This window comes from Volvox carteri (genome assembly GCF_000143455.1).
Source record: "Volvox carteri f. nagariensis unplaced genomic scaffold VOLCAscaffold_1, whole genome shotgun sequence".
Classification (NCBI taxonomy): domain Eukaryota; kingdom Viridiplantae; phylum Chlorophyta; class Chlorophyceae; order Chlamydomonadales; family Volvocaceae; genus Volvox; species Volvox carteri.
Window position 1 is genome coordinate 2,860,792 of NW_003307545.1, and position 15,876 is coordinate 2,876,667.

The 15,876-nt window shown below is 59.9% G+C and overlaps 2 protein-coding genes across 2 annotated transcripts; one reads left to right on the plus strand and one right to left on the minus strand.

Moving 5' to 3' along the window:
• Positions 1 to 800: 800 nt before the first annotated feature.
• On the minus strand, positions 801 to 5,109 carry VOLCADRAFT_127336 (uncharacterized protein; the record flags this gene model as incomplete). The annotated part of the gene is made up of 8 exons (XM_002946098.1): positions 801 to 954; positions 1,428 to 1,576; positions 2,038 to 2,286; positions 2,827 to 2,868; positions 3,537 to 3,605; positions 3,945 to 4,121; positions 4,548 to 4,871; positions 4,999 to 5,109. The coding sequence occupies 8 exons, from the start codon at positions 5,107 to 5,109 to the stop codon at positions 801 to 803; spliced, it is 1,275 nt and encodes a 424-aa protein (XP_002946144.1).
• A 7,817-nt stretch (positions 5,110 to 12,926) lies between these two features.
• Positions 12,927 to 15,670, plus strand: VOLCADRAFT_102761 (uncharacterized protein; the record flags this gene model as incomplete). Its single annotated transcript, XM_002945747.1, has 7 exons — positions 12,927 to 12,974; positions 13,209 to 13,243; positions 13,604 to 13,627; positions 13,785 to 13,968; positions 14,259 to 14,706; positions 14,839 to 15,072; positions 15,531 to 15,670. The coding sequence occupies 7 exons, from the start codon at positions 12,927 to 12,929 to the stop codon at positions 15,668 to 15,670; spliced, it is 1,113 nt and encodes a 370-aa protein (XP_002945793.1).
• Between the last annotated feature and the right edge of the window lie 206 nt (positions 15,671 to 15,876).

Below are 15,876 nucleotides of genomic sequence, written 5' to 3' on the forward strand. Positions count from 1 at the left end.
CTTGTCCTGGCGCCAATCGCCTCTCGCCATAGGAAGAGCCCCAAGGCCGCGCGGTTCGGCCATCATATGCACATTACACACAAAAATGGATCTCCTGGACGTTCCGCGGCAGCAGTTAGGAAAACCTTCATTCCCTCGCACCACAACGCCGCCACAATCGGCATCACGAATGAACCGTAGCCTCTCAAGTCCTCACGTAGCCGCTTCTGGACCCCGGTGTGCCCCCTCTGCGCTCGCCTGCAGCTACAGCTATAGCTACAGCTCACCCGGTGCCACACACACCCCACATCTACATCTCTATATCCTCTCCCTCACTCCCTCACCCCCTTAGTCCGCTCCGCTTAACGGCGGCCCCCTGCGCCCACACACCCCCGCGCACACCCCCCCGCGCACACAGAGCCTCATCCGCCATCGCGTGGGCTCAAGGCACCCGCTCTCGCCCACTTCCCGTGCAGCGCACGACAAACGCCGCAACGGGATTGACGCCACCGCCGCACGGTGACGGACACACAAACAGATGAACATACGGACGGCCAACATTTGGCGGCCGTCACACACACACACATGTCGACACACACATACACAAGCACTACTCTGATCATCTGTGCGACATCACTCCAGCACTCCCTCTGCGCGATGCTCAGTCCATTGCGGACCCACACGCGGACACACACCTCGGACCGCCGGACGGCCGTGGGCGTAGCAAAACAGGGATGGGGTGCATGGGAAGGTTGGGGGGGCACGTATGGTCATTCAATCGGCCGGGCGGGTGGCGCTCGGGACCGTGTGTGTTTCGTATCCTACGCGGCCTCGTACAGTTTCCGTACGTGGTCTAGTCCTGCCGGCAGCAGCGAGACGGGGCAGCAGCCGTGCTGCATGACGTGGTTGAAAGCGCAAGGGTAGCAGAACACGTAGCCCGAGGTGGCGATGGTGGCGGGGTTAGTGGTGCGTTTCCTGTGAAGAGGGAGCGACAGAGGGAGGTAGGAAGGGGGGAAGGGAGGGGGGAGGGTAACCACATCACAGTACATTACGGAATGTGCGTGGATTCAGATTCAGTTTGAGGAGGAATTGGCGAAAGGCCGGCAGATCTCCGGAAATTGTTATAGCCAGGACACCTCGGCGTCTCTGAAGGTTCCTGAGGAGGCTCTTTGGATCTGGATCTAGGGTTTCTTTCAAACCTTGGAACTCAAGGCTGTCAGGAGATGGAGGCAGCAATAGGAGAAATGGGTTAAGACGAACCACTGACGATTGAAAAGGCGTTCAGAAGACGTTTCGCTGGTGAACTGGTGAGCTGGTGAGCTAGTGAACCGGTAAACGGGAAATAATTCAGGGTATATGAAAAGACACCTACACACGCCGACGCCCACACATACATACACATACATACACATACATACATACACGCACGCACGTACGTACGTACGTACCTGCACAACGGACAGTCTGACGGGTCCGCGGGCAGTCCGACCCCCCCCGGCGGCGGCACGGGCCGCGGTGGCGGCGGTGGCGGCGGCGGCGGCAGGACCTTGCTGCGCGCCAGTGACCCCTCCGCCGTGGAGTACCACCACTCCAGAGCCTGGTCAGGAAACACGTGACCAGGAAAAACACACAGCATGACAACAGTCACACACAGCACACCAGCGCACGTTGATACGGGAGCTGCATTTTGAAAGACTTGGCAAACTTACAAATAAACGTTCTCATCGCCGGTCAAAAAATATACCGGATACCGTTTTGCAACATGCATAATCAAGAGCATCTCAGAGCAGTGACGTCTGCGTTGGTACGGTCCGTACTGTCCGTTACAGTACGGAAGATGTCAGGTTGAGTATGGGGTTCACATACAAAACACGGAGGAGCAAGACAACGGTCAGGCAGCCAGCACGTGGAGCTGCAAGGATCTGCTGTACATAAGACATGACTCCAGGGACCCCCAGGGCTCTCCCCCCATATCTCCACGTCCTCTAGGTTGCATTAGTTGCAGACCCCCTCCCCTCCCCAACCCCACCCCACCCCAGCCCCCGGGGGATCATGCACCTTAAATCCAAATACCGCCAAGATGAGGCTGCTGCGCGCGTGGTCCTCTAGTAGCCACCTAGCCGCCAGGAGGCCCCGGACCAAGCCGTAACGCCCCGTGGTGACGGCATGCCGCGCCGCTGCCGCGGCGCCGCGCATCGTACGACTCCCGGACGCCGCAGTGGCTGCTGTCGCCGCCGCTGCCCTGCTCGCCCTCAGCGCCTGCAGCAACGCCTGACGGCTTGCCTGCTTCGCCTTGTCAGCATCCATCTGTTTCGAGTCGCGGAGTCGCGGGAGGTGAGCGGGTGGTGGTGGTTGTCTAATGAGTGGGTGGTGGTTGAGTGGCAGTGGGTGAGCTGGGAGGAACCATATGGGCAGGCGCGTGGAGTTGGGGCCAACCAACAAACCAACAACCAATCAACAACCAACCAACAAATCCGAGGTAAAGAAGATGGCATTTAATCGTGCTATAATCGTTTCATACTGTTCATCGGCATCATCGGTGTACGACCGCACGCAGGGGGCTAACGCATGGATAGCCCACACCCCACACCCCATCCAGCATCCATATCAAGGCCTTGAGCCTGAGCTGGTCCGCGAGGCTGTTTTTGGAATTCTACGATTTAAGAGTGACTTTACGGCGCTAGGTGCTTCCTGGCTTCCTGCCTACCCGCCTCTACCGCTGCTGCTCCTGCCCGTTCCTGCTGCGGTAGCCTCCCCTCAAATCTCACCTCCCTTCCCCCCCGCTGTCCGACCCCTCCCTCCCTTTCCCCTCCACCTCTTCCCCCCCCGCCCCCCCTCCGCACTCACAAGGTCCTTGGCCGAGGTGCGGGCGACGCTCACACCGAGGGCCTGGGGTTACACGACCAACAATGGCACCGGCAGCAGCAGCAGCAGCAGAGGCGAGATAACGCTTGAAAATTTGCAGTCGCAACAAATCAGGAGCAGAAAAAGGACCACCAGAAGAAGGAGAAGAAGAAGACGAAGGAAAGGGACATTGGCAATCGGGGCCCGGCTGGTGGCGGGAGGCGACAGGGCCAACCCATCTGTGGCTTCCTTATCCTCCCAACCCATAACAGCCAAGGCAAGGTGCATGATGGACACGTCGGCGCTGAAAAACACACCGTCAGTCGCACACAGCGTCCCGAACAGGGGGAGGGGCCGGGGGAGCCGCCCGCCACGGTTTGCTACCCCCACCCCAGCTGCACCACTTCCCCTGCGCCCTGCCTTCACCCGCATCGGGACCGCGGGCTGGGTGGCCGTGTCAAACAAGGTCACCACTACCAGCACAACCCTACTAGCACTATTGTCAACACCGCCATCATCAACACCATCATCATCATCATCATCATCATCATCATCACCATAATTATCCTTTGCAGCGCCGCCCGCTAATGCAACAATATCGTCATCGCTCGTTGATTGCGAGTGTTTTTTGGAAATAGAAGCGGCGAAGAAAGCCCAGCGGCTGAAAGCAAGGCCAATCAGTACAATCTCCCGCAAGCACCCTCAGTACTCACATGTAGTACGGGATGGTGTACGGAACTTGCACCGAGAAGGTACGACAGATGGTAAGCGAATGTCGTGCCCTGCGGGACCGAAGTCAAAACACCCCAACGCGCGGCGCCAACGAGGCGGCCACAAGGGGGCCCAGGGGAAGGTGGTTACAAACAACACAACGTGAGCATCTAAAAGATTCCCGCTCGCGGGGGCCATCATCGGGTTCTTTGGCCCTCACCCCCACGGGTTGTGGAATGATTGTGGAAAGGAAGATAACTCCGGGGAACAGGGGGACAGGGGGAAAGTGGTAAAGCTCAAACAGGAAAGGCAGCGAATCCACATTCTGTGCCCAATCCAAACCTAACCCCCCCCACACACACACAGACCACACGCATCCGCACCAAATCCACGTCCGGACCCCAGCCCACCTCCAAGGCGGCGTGCAGCCAGGGGTAAGCCGCCACAAAGGCCCTCACCAACCGCTCCCGCAGGTCGCCGGACGCCCCCTCCCCCTCCCCCTCAGCCTCCCCCTCGGCCTCCCCGCCATGGGCTCTCCGACCTGGGGGCCCTGAGGACGCGGCGGTGGCGGCGGCGGTGGAGGAGCCCTGCGGCGAGTGCACGAATTGCAGCCAGGCACGTGGGTAGGGGCCCAAGGGCCCGGGGATGACCCCAACTCTGCTGTTGCTGCTATTGTTGACGCAGGTGGCGGCTGCTCTCCATCACGTGCTCCCACTATTATATTATGATCGTCGTTGCGCCCGCATGTCCGAAAAGGGGGGAGGGTGCTAAACACTGGATCGGGGCTCAGTCAATCCTGGAGCGTTCCTGGAGCGTTCCCACCCGCGTCATGGAACCTAGAACCTGAAACCTGAGACCTGGAACCTGAGCTCTACTTGGAATTATTGCTAATGGGCATTGGGCACTAAATGAGTGAGCGTGTCTCCTTCCATCGCGGACTCAAACCCTGGTCAGGGACCCTGGACCAGGGCTGAGCAGCTAATGAGGCTGTGAGGAGAGAGGCTGGGACCCACCTGCTCTCCACCGTATCGCAACGCAAGCGCAAGTATGCCGCCCGAAGCAGAGGCGGAGCGGCGGATAACCTTATCCGCTTTGGATTTAAGGTAGGGCAGCAGAACTTTGCAGGCAAGTACGAGCCAGCGTTGCCGACGTGTCAGGCGTTCCCGGCCGTTCTGCCCCGGACGCAGGGGCTGCAGCTTCAACCCATACAAGCTGTCTGAGAAGGTGCTGTCGGAGCTCAGTAGGCTGTGGCCGTCGAGGACTAGCGTGAGAAGCGCGAACACCTCGTCATCGTAGTTAAGAAGTCGGTACACCCAAGGATGCCGCTGGGAAAAGACCTGAGGAGCACATCCTCCATTATATTTCTACTTCCTTGTCGTATATTCAACTATCGTCAGCTCTTGAAGGGTGGGAATCCTTTCCCACGCTTCAAGGACAAGACCGGCAGTCGCAGCCCAAGCTCACCGAAAGCGCATAGATTACTGCCGCCTTTAAGCTTGGCACAAGTCGGTCAGCTGCAATAACTTCAAAATATGTCGGTTTCGAGTTCTCGTCACCACCTAAGTGCACGAACATAGCCAAGACTTGGGAAGTATGACAGGCAGTATGCTAGCTCATAAGCTATGGTGTAATTTGTCTTAAGGGTGCGCAGTGCAATGTACGCGATGGACGACGACTACCTCGTTCGTCATTGCAAAGCGTACAGGGCTTCGCCAAATTGTAACAATAAACATCTATAGCAAGCCATGAAAAGGATACAACCTCTCGATTTCACACTTACCTTTGTTGGTAAGACGAGATGAGTCAGTCTAACCAACTCCGAAGTTTTGTACAACAGGTGGGATACATACTTGAATGGCTGTGCTGATTAACGAAACAGTGGAGTGAGGCTGTTGCACTGCAAGTTCAGCATACTATGATGCCAAATGGGCAGGCTGCAGGAAATGGACGCTTAAATTGCCATAGCAACGTTTCCGCACCTGGGTAGTGGTTCCTGGAACAAAGGAACCATTTCGTTTCATGCAGCCTGAACGTCATATGCCGCGCACACACTTCAAAATACGTGATTGTACATCACTGCTGCACGCGTACGTCAAAACCCAGGATGCAAACAACAAATGACCTCCCGGCAAGCCAACACACAATATGGTGCGCGTGACCTTCAGGCAAAACCATGTGTGTCTTCGGAATCTTCGCTATCGCAGGGATCAATGCCATCTCGCTGTCTCCACCACTGTTCAACCAACTCCAAAGCGAAGCGCCTGTGATTCCCTTACGTGCGGGCTCCTACAAGCAACCATTTAAGCAGTGATGCTCAGCAGCATCTCCCCTAAACCGAGGTAATGACCTCATGCGATCCTCCCGCTCGCTCGTGAGCAGAAAAAACGTCAGGTCGTGCTGCCTCGAGGGTAACCTAGGCCAAGAACATGTCAGGCGTGTGGAGAACAAGGCAGCCAACCAGCGCATTATCCGGAGCGCAAAAAGAGCGGCTTGATCCATAACACACGACGACATTGGGTGTCCGCCCAGGGCAGAGGCGCAGGCCCCCGGTAGCTCCCAGGATAACACCGGATATGGGTGGCACGGTCAAGGTTTGCCGTAGCATTGGCCTGTATTACCTGTATATCTGCTGACGCGTTTCGCGGTACATACGGTGCCGGAATCACCACGGAGGATGAATAAGCACGCTAAGCGCAAAGCACTGAGAAACAGCACGCGGGTAAGGACACACCTCAAGGCGATAACTCCACCTGCCGCTGCTGCTGCTGCTGAGACACAGAAACCCCCCGCGTCACAACTTCCTGCTCTCCCCCTCCCCTCCTCTTCCTGGCACCCGGGAGATGACGCACCGCGCAGCGCGCGGCGCTTGCAGTCGAAGTGGGGAAATAGTGAGGACTCCTAGCCGCCGTGCCGCCGTGCACGTAAGAAGATGAAGAAGAAGGCCAAATGCATCTCACGTCCGCAGGAAGCGCACAGCCTTCCCACACGTGCACAGCCCATGATGCATCCGTCCGCAGTGAAGGAAAAAAACAATTGGACGAGAGTCACTCAATCATCGCATATCATTCCAGGCAAGACGCAGAAAAAAGGATCGCGTCCCGCGCAGAACACGCTTGGAATAAAAAAAAAGTCAACGTCATGAAATGGTACAGGCGTTCGCCGCTTCGCATTAGGGTACCATGGGCCATGTGTCAAAGAGCCGCACGGGGACATGCCAACAATAGCAACATGTAGCTCCTTCCTTACTGGCAATTTTCCGAACCTTCCGGATGGCCTCTGTGACATACAAATAAGCACATATCGCGTCGCAAAACCCTCCTCCGTCCTGAATGCTACGCTGTCGCGCTAGCTACGACAGAGACAGACACGTGATTCAGAAACACTGGTGATCACGTTATCATGCTCTGCCTCATCCACTCACCCACCCATCCACAACACACAATATCGACAAGCTAAAAGCGGACGCCGTGTGTGCCGCACAACGCACATCGTGTATTATCGAAGGGTATTCATCTCCTGCGTCACACTACAGCAAGTGCGCGCGGGAAGACTGTCCCTGAAGTAGCCGAGCGCTTTTTCATTGCATGCGACGGCTGTTGTAACGACTGCCGCGGCCGCCACCGCCGACGGCGACGCCGCGCCCACCCTCCCCGTGACCTCCTGCCCGGGGCGGCCCGCGGGGACTCTTCTCCACGTGGCCGTTGCCAGTGCCACCACGCCGCCGCCGCTCCGGGCTGCGGGCCTTCCGACGCCTAGCCGCCTCGACCCACCCACCACCATCGTCGCTCTCATGAAATGCCTGACTCGTCTGGCTCCCCGCAGCAGCGCTGTCGCCGCTGGCGGTAGCGGCCGCAGTGCGATGACCGTCACCAGCCGGACCAGCCGGCACTTTACCCGACGCCGTCGCCCCTGCAGCAGCAACGGGTGATTCAGCACCGCCGTGCGCCACACCACCATCCTCTGGGGAGCCCGTCTTGACGGCGGCGCCAGTACCGGGCGAGGACCGCACCGGGCGAGGACCGCTACCGGCTGCTGAGCCGGAATGGCGGTAGCGGTCCCGGCTGTGGGCGCCGGGACCAGAGGGCCCATGGCCATGGTTGCTGCTGGCCATGGGTGGCCCAACGGAAGCGGGGGAGGAATCTTCCGGACGCTTGAGCAGCGACGCCCAGCTGCGAACGGGCGGTTGGCTGGCTGAGGCAGCAGGCGCCGGCGGCGACTCCTTTGCGGCGGTGTGTCCGTCGGATGCAGAAGCTGCAGTCAGTTAGGGAGTAAGGGGTTCATACGTTACTTGTTGAAGAGGAGTTGTTGGGGACATGAGAAGCAGGAAGGGCGGGTCAGGTAAGCAGAGCTTAACGAAAGATGCGCGCTGCTACCTCAGCGCTGCCACTACCACTACCATCCTAACATTAACGCTAACACTAACTGTTCCCATGGACTGCTGAAGCCACTGCACGTGCCTATTTCAACTCCCCGCTGATGACCATCACCACGCACGCCGCTCACCCGGTTGAATTTCCAATGGCGTCGAGTTTGCTGCACCGGAAACCACGGCCTCATGCTCCTCCGCCTCGACTTCATCCGCCCAGCTGACCGCTGCAGCGGCCGGCGCCTCACTGTCGCCAATTTCAGCAGTCACTGCCACCGTTGCCGCTGGCACAGGAGCCACAGCACCTGGCGGCTCCAGCGTGGGCAGTCCAGACTGCGTGGTGAGGCCGTTGCGGCTGGGTGGCTTCGGTGGCGAAGCTGGTGGCAGCGGCAGACCCACCGATGTGACCGCCGGCAGCGATGCCGACGGCGCTACCACTACTGCTGCCGGTGTGGTTGCTCCTGCTGCACCTGTTGCTGCATCCGCAGCGCCACCAGAGCTGGCCCGACGTGACCCTGCTGCTCCTGATGCTGCTACCACAACGGGCATGCCGGCCGCCGACACGGCGGCCATGGTGGACGCCACTTTGAGTGCCTCCGCCGTCAGGGAATCATCGGACCGAGCCTCCCCGCCGGCGCCGCCTCCGCTGCCACCGCGTGACTTGCCTGCGGCTGATGCGAGGCCGCGGGGGGACCTGGCCGCGCCGCTGACGCTGCAGCCGCCACTGCCGCTTGCCGATTTGGAGACCCCCTTTCCAGATGAAGCGCTGCTGCCACCCCCGGAGCGCCTACGCCATTCCACAGCTGCAGACCTATGGCCCGCGTTGGCGGCCGCCGCAGCCGCCAGCGATACAATTTCGGCGAAGCTGCGCCGCATATTTCCGGCTGTCGCAGCACCGCCGTTGGCGCTACCGGTGCTGCTCTTCATGCTGCCGCTGTCGCTCACGGCGCCGCCGCCGCTACTGTTGTTGCTGCTGGCGGTGGCGCTCGTCCTGGTGACCCTCAGCGCCTGTCCACCATCAGCAGCGGCCGGCAAGGCCACGGAAGGCGCTGGCGCCTCCTCACGGGCGGCATGGGCACCCGCCGCCAGTGCCGCTGCGGCCGCCTCTGCTGCCGGAGCGATATTCTCCTTTTGAGCCAGTGAGGGTTCGGCAACCGCTGCCGCCGCCGCGGCGGCCGCTGCAACCGTCGCCACTGCTACAGTACGTCCCGCTGCAGGGCCGGCAGCCGTGTTGAGATTTCGGGGCGACGGTACTCCACGGCCTGACCCCTTCCGGCTGCCCGGTCCGGATGTGGCGACGGCGTTAGCATTAGCATTCGCCGCGGCCGCGGCAATAGAGGCAAAGGAGACACCGGTTCGGAGCCAGGGGCCTGGCGGCGGCTTGGAAGCACCTGTCGCCGCGGTTGAACTCGGCGGCGGCAGTGGCGGCAGAGGGGGAATAGACGGCTCGGCAGCTCGCACTGCGGGCGCCTCGGCTGGTGGTGCTGCTGGTATGTCGCTTATGCCAGATGTGCCAGTGGGTTCGGCACTGGTCATGGCAGGGTCTGCAGATCCCGCCGTACCTTCCGCCGCTGTTGGAATCCCTGTACCCCCTGCCACCTCACCCTTGGCACCTGCGGACGGTCAGCCAGGAAGTTTTGAAAAACGCCAACGTAGATTGACGCCGCGTGTCATACGCGAACAAGCCCGAACACACAAAACATGCGACATAACATTTTGCCTTGATATTGATGAATTAGTAAAACATGCGTACAGCCCACACCGCATGACCACGAGCCAGCGACGTCACTGCGATGCTTCGTGGTCCTCTACATGGCGCTAAGATGTGGCCCTGCAGCTTCTGATCTCTATCCCCAAAGGAAAACCGCAAAGGAAGCGTCGTCCAGTCGGGCCGGGCTATATAAACTTCTTGACAGATGCCGATAGGCATACATGCTGTATGCACCGCACGGGCGGTCAGAGAACTTTGAAAAACTTTTCAGTACCCACATCCTCGACGATATGTGTCGGGTCGGGTCTTCTTTTCATCGTCACTCCGCCAGCACGACTTCATACATGCGCACAGTCATACGTACAGGTCAGCATACAGGCACACACCCCAACTATTGCAAGTCAAGGACATCGTGCTTAACGACCCATCCCCCAGCACATGCAGAAGCGCCAGATAGCCACCCTGGGGGAGGGGGTTGTGGTTCGCGCACCATGAAGGATGGATAGACAGGATTGTTTGCCCTTCCTCCTCGCACGGTCCAAGGCCTGACCAAATCGCAAGTGACACAGTGCGGACGCACCTGAGGAGCTGCACGCCGCCTCCGCAGGAGGAGCGCCCTTGCCGCTGTCATCCTCCTCACAACCCGCACCCGCCTCCGCTGCTTCTGATGGAGGCGGCGGCGACTGCGGCCATGATCCCCTGGCATTGTCTTGCCCTGAACCAGCGCTCGCCTTGCGCTCAGACAGCAGCGACACCGCTCGTGCTGCCCTGACGCCGTCTGCAGTGGTTGCTTTAGCGGTGAGAACCTTTGCGCAAGCGACTTGAAGGCTCGCGTGTACGACCTCCCGCGGCGAGCTACCCTCTGCTGACGATGCCACCACGGAGTTCATGCGCACGGGGGGAAGTGATGATGACGCCGACGTCGATGCCGTTGTTGCCGTAAAAGCAGCGGCGACCGCAGCGACGGCAGTCCCCGGGCATGGGCTTCCGCTGCTACTGCCGGCAGGCGTCACAGTCGGCGCCACAAGGGATGTAGCAGCTGATGGAGCCGGCGACGAGGCATCGAACGATGTTACCTCTGCCACTGCAGCGGCGGAGACGGAGGTGGTATCCAGCTGGGTTCTCCCCAGTGCCGTGTCCGCTGGGAAAGCAGCCAAAGCGGCCAAAGCATTCAAGCCGGGAGGAGTTTGGTCGGATGCCATCACCGCTGCCACCGTGTCGGCCGGGACTGCCACCACGACTGGACTAGCAGCGGCCTCAGCGGTGTCACAGGAGTTGTTGGCGGAGGGAACGTTCGGATCACATGACCCTTGGTCCAGGAGCACGCAGTGGTCTTCCGATGGGGAGGGCACGTAGGTGTGTGTCTCCTCTTCTGCCGCATCAACAGGGACGACATCCAAGCCATGCACCACGGTGACGCATCCGCCTGAGGCGCTAACCGCCTGCTCGGTACCTGCTAAAGGCTCGGCGGGAGCAGGCTCTGGCTGTGTGACAGGGTCCGGCTGTGTGGCTGCTTGGCTTTCGGTGTCTGGCTCCGGCTCGGTGGCTGCTTGTGCTTCGACAGGGGCCGATTCCGGTGGCAGCGCTGGCGGCACGGTAGCTGGTTCTGCAATGGCTGCTTCCTCCGACGTGGCCAAAGGAGTAGCGGCTTCCACTGCCGCTTCTGAAGTCACAGCGGCATCTGCAGCTACAGTGTCCGAGACTGCCATCGCCGTGCTGGCCGCCGGCCCCTCGAGTGCATCACCCGCCGCGATGGGGTGCACTTCACTGCTGCGCTCTATCTCGGATGTTGACTCTGCGGACCTTCCGGCCCCGGCAGCGGAATCCCCGATGGCTGGGGCCGCCTGGGCATCGCCTCCATCACGGGAACCAGTGCCCGCGGTCTCGGTCTCTGCTGTGATTAGTGCCGCCGGGGTCTCTGCGGTGACAGCAGCGGTGGCCTCAGCATCAGGCGCTGGCGTTGTACCTGGGGCTCCGGGTTGAGTGCTGGGAGGATCAACAGCTGAAACTGCAGCCTCGGTGGTGGTGCAGATGGCCAACGGCTGTGCATCCGGCTGGTCCGAAGCCGCAGGCTGCTCCTGCGCAATAGGCTGGTCTTTCAAGGCGGGTTGTTCCGCAGCGGAGGCAGCTTGGGCCCCTGATGCCTTCGAGCCTTCGATGGAGACTGTTTCCGTTGTGGACTGCTGGCTTACAGCTGCGTCCGCCGTAATGTAGCCTGTCGCCCTGCCGGCTTGCTCATCAGAGCTCGTGCCGTTGGTGACCGCTTCAATGGCCGATGATGCATGTATGGCGGATCGATTCGCTTGCAGCACCTCACCGGCCGCTTCTGCGGGTGCAAATGCATCAGCACCCGTGACCTAGAATACAATGCCCCTGTTGACCGCGGAATGCTCATAACCGGAAAATCCACAGCCAAAACATCAAAATAAAAATCTATATGAAACAAATGAATAAATGTTTATAAGTCTGGATGCATGCGTGAATTAAAAGGCGCTGCGCCAAGGCAATTGTTATCGCCTCGCGGCAAGAAGAAGGCCTTTACAGCGATAGGAAGCAGCCGATTTCTGCCTGATACATTTGGTGTGTAACTCCCTACCTTTACCGCCCGCAGAAGGCACGTGTCCATTGGTAGCTGCCTCGCTGGCAAGCGCTTGCGGCGGCGACTTGCCAGTTTGACCTTCAGCTCCTGGATGCGCATTACCTCGGACCTTTTCATCCATCTTACTGTTCGCGGCAGCTAAAGCCTGTTGTTTGGCATCAGTAGACCGGGGTGAAGCCTGTTGCTTCTCCTGGCCAGTCTCCTTATCCACAGGCTTGCCACAGACGCAGCCCATTTTCCTCTATACTGAGACGTGCCCCAATCACAACCGGGCGGGTCGATTCTATACCCGCCCGGGCAGTTTGAGAGATAACAGAATCGTAAAGGTCGACCACCACGCAACAAGACTTTGGTCAACGCACCGCAGTCATCATGTATACTTTGTCTTTCCTTATGGCCATCACATCGTCTACGTAATTCAAGATAATTTTTGCATAAAAATTATAGCTCCAAAAAATTGTCTAAAACTTTCCCAGGTTCCGGAGCTAAGCCGGGATATGGCCCAGATTACCAGATGCTTGGTGAGCCCGCTAATATCTTTTTTTATCTTTTACAATATAAAGCGATGCAGGCCCAAGCTTCCCGACGAATAGGTTATCGACCGTTTATACTTGCAGCTTCTGCCTCACGTGCTCGGCCAGCTCCAAAGCCGCAGGGCCTTGCGTCTTCCGCGCTGACCATCCCATTTCTCCTCCAGCTCCCTGGACACCACATACATGCACCTCCTCGCCAAATTTCACCAGCAAGAGCAGTCGGAGCCGCCGGTCCGGCTACAAGCCCTTCCACTGCGCTTTTTCAGGATGGATGGCCGCTGTGGTGCCTCCTAGCAGCTTGCGGGGCAGCAGCCCAAGTACGCTCTCGCCCGCCACTCCTACCCCTGACCATCTAAAACCCTTAGCCGCACCATATGAAATACGACACCCCCCTTCCGCTCACCATCCATTTCCCACACGCACGCCCTTTCTGTAGCTCGTTCCTCCACCTTCCTGCATACACAGCAAAGCGGCCACCACCCCTGGGGTACGGCATGCAGGTGTGTGAGACCCACACTCGATGGGGGGCGGCCTTATCAGCCCCGCTCCTATCCATGATGTGCGCTGTGGGGCTGGCGGCCGGCGGCCTCATCCCCACCGACTGCGCCGCATATGATGCTGTGTGGCGGTACTTAATGCCTCTGGCTGCTGCATGCTTCCTGCTGGAGACAGACCTACAAAGGCAAGGACGAGGGGAAGTGATGGAAAATGTAAAGTGATGGAACTGGTTTTTTTCTGTGAAGAATGGGATTGTGGCGAGATGCGGGGTTGCACGCGCAGACACGTGATCCCAACCACCCACCACCACCACCCAGCTTTTGTTCCCAAGCTCTCCTCCGTCCCCATTCGCGCCCACACAGACTCCATATCACACACCTTACACGGTACAGTCCCCCACTCACCCACCGCGGGCGGCAGCAATTTGCGGCTTTGGAAGTCGGAAGTTGCTCTGTTTTGTACCTTTTTTATACTTCACCCCATCCCAAAAACCTCCTGCCCGCTTAGACTCTGCCAATACCCAACTCCGCTAACCAACCCCAGGCTGGCCAGCGACGGCGGGCCGGTCCTCGCCGGCTTCGCTGTGGGGGCGGTAGGCATGGTACTGGGCGCCCTGGCGGGTTGCTGGCTGCTGAGGGAGGCTCTGGGCCCCTTGGGCTCCAAGCTGGCGGCTTGCCTGTGTGGCAGCTACGTGGGGGGTTCAGTCAACTTCGCCGCCTTGGCGCTGGTGCGGAGAAACGTGGGAAACCGGCGGGACAGGGCACGATGGGACATTGGATCATGGGGAGAGGAGAGGGGGTTGGAACGAGCGGGAATGGGAAGCCGGGAGGTCGAGGGGTTGGCACGCGCGCCACTGCAAATCGTCTTTCCTTAAGTCCCAAACGACGACCTAACAACCTAACGACCTGTCACTGATGATGTTGATGCGTTTGCTGCGGCAGCTGTTGTTTCCATCGTCGGCAATGTCTTCTCTTGTAACCAACGCCGCTGCTGCTGACGGCGATGTTGCCTGAACAGGCTCTCCAGGTCCCGGCGGCATCCCTCCCGGGAGCCATGGCGGCTGACAACCTGCTTATGGCTGTGTTCCTTGGGGCGCTCATGGCGGTACCCGTACAGAAAACGGCGCTCGCCGTTAGCGGCGGCGGCGCCGGAGCCGGGTCATCAGCAGCCGGGGATGTGGCAATGGCGGCACAGGTGACGGGGTCGGTGGCGGCGCCACCGCCGCCGCCGCCGCCAGTGACGGCGGAGTCGCTCAGCCTGACGCTGGCGGCGGCGGCGGCATCCTGCACGGCGGCGCATCTCTTGGCGGAGGCGCTAGACATCATACCGCTGACGCTGTTGCTTCTGGCGGCGGTGGCGGCGTCGCTGGCGACGGCGGCGAAGTGGCTACGGACAGCAGTGATGCGGGGCAGAGGAGGTGGCAGCGGCAAGGTGGCGGCGCCGCCTACCGGGCCGGTCTTTGCCGGTGGGCCCCAGGACTCGCCACTTACTCACCCCTAGACGCGATCACCCTTACGCACCCTCACGCACCCTCACCTTGCTGCTTGCCCTCCCTTCTCCTTCCCTTCCCTGACCCCCCCACCCCGGCCACCAACAGGCGCTGCTCAGCTGGGCTCCTGCTTCATGATGCTCTTCTTTGCCGTCATCGGTGCCTCCGCCGGCTCCCCATCATGCCTGGCGGGCTGCGGCGTGCTTGTGCCCTTCCTGGGCCTTATGGTAGTGGTGCACTGGGTTGTGGTGCTGGCGCTTGGGAGGTGGCTGCTGCGGTTGCCGTTAGAGGCACTGTTGCTGGGCTCCAACGCATGCATCGGCGGCCCGGCCACAGCGGCAGGTAGGGCGGGCAGGCAGGGGGCCCAGGGTGATGTTGTGAAACTGGCAGTAGCAGGAGTAGCGGTAATGGTGTGAAACCGGACTTAAGGTGGCTTGCGGCGTTGTTAAGGGAGAGCATATGACCGGGCAGGGAAGCTTAGCAGAAGTGCCGCTTCCGGGCACAGGATGTGGCAGATGCCAGCTGGGGGATGTGGTATAGAATGATTTCCACAGCGACAGCTGGTGTTGGGTACTGTATCATTCCGCGGGAATCTCATCCACATTCATATCGAGTCAACGCGATGACGCCTTGCTGGTGGTGCTCTCGCATCGTGCTGGGGCTCGTGCCTCTCCGTCCTCGAGGCCCAAACCAGATGCTCAGATCGGGACATCTCCTTTCCCCCCCCCCACACACACAATCACACACGGACCCGTGACCTTTACCCCCCAACCATCTGCAACCCCTGTCCCTGATATTAGTTTTCCTCTTCCTGGTAGCCATGGCCGCAGCCAAGGGCTGGACACCGCTGGTACAGCCGGCCATGTTAGCGGGTAGCCTTGGCTACGCGACCGGTACTGCCGCGGGGCTGGCGGTGGCGCGAATCATTGGAGCTGCATGAGATTGGAGGTCAGGGGTGTTGAACCTGACGCGGTGTGATTTGTGACCGTGTGCCAGGAGGCACCAACGTGGCGAAGGGAAATGTAAAGGCGGGTGTGTGGTGCGTTCGTGCACGCGTGTGGTTTTAGCACTCGGGAGGAAGGGACTTGGCATCGCCGTCCGACTGACTTTTGAATACTTAATGGCGGAATGGCGGAATGGCTAATT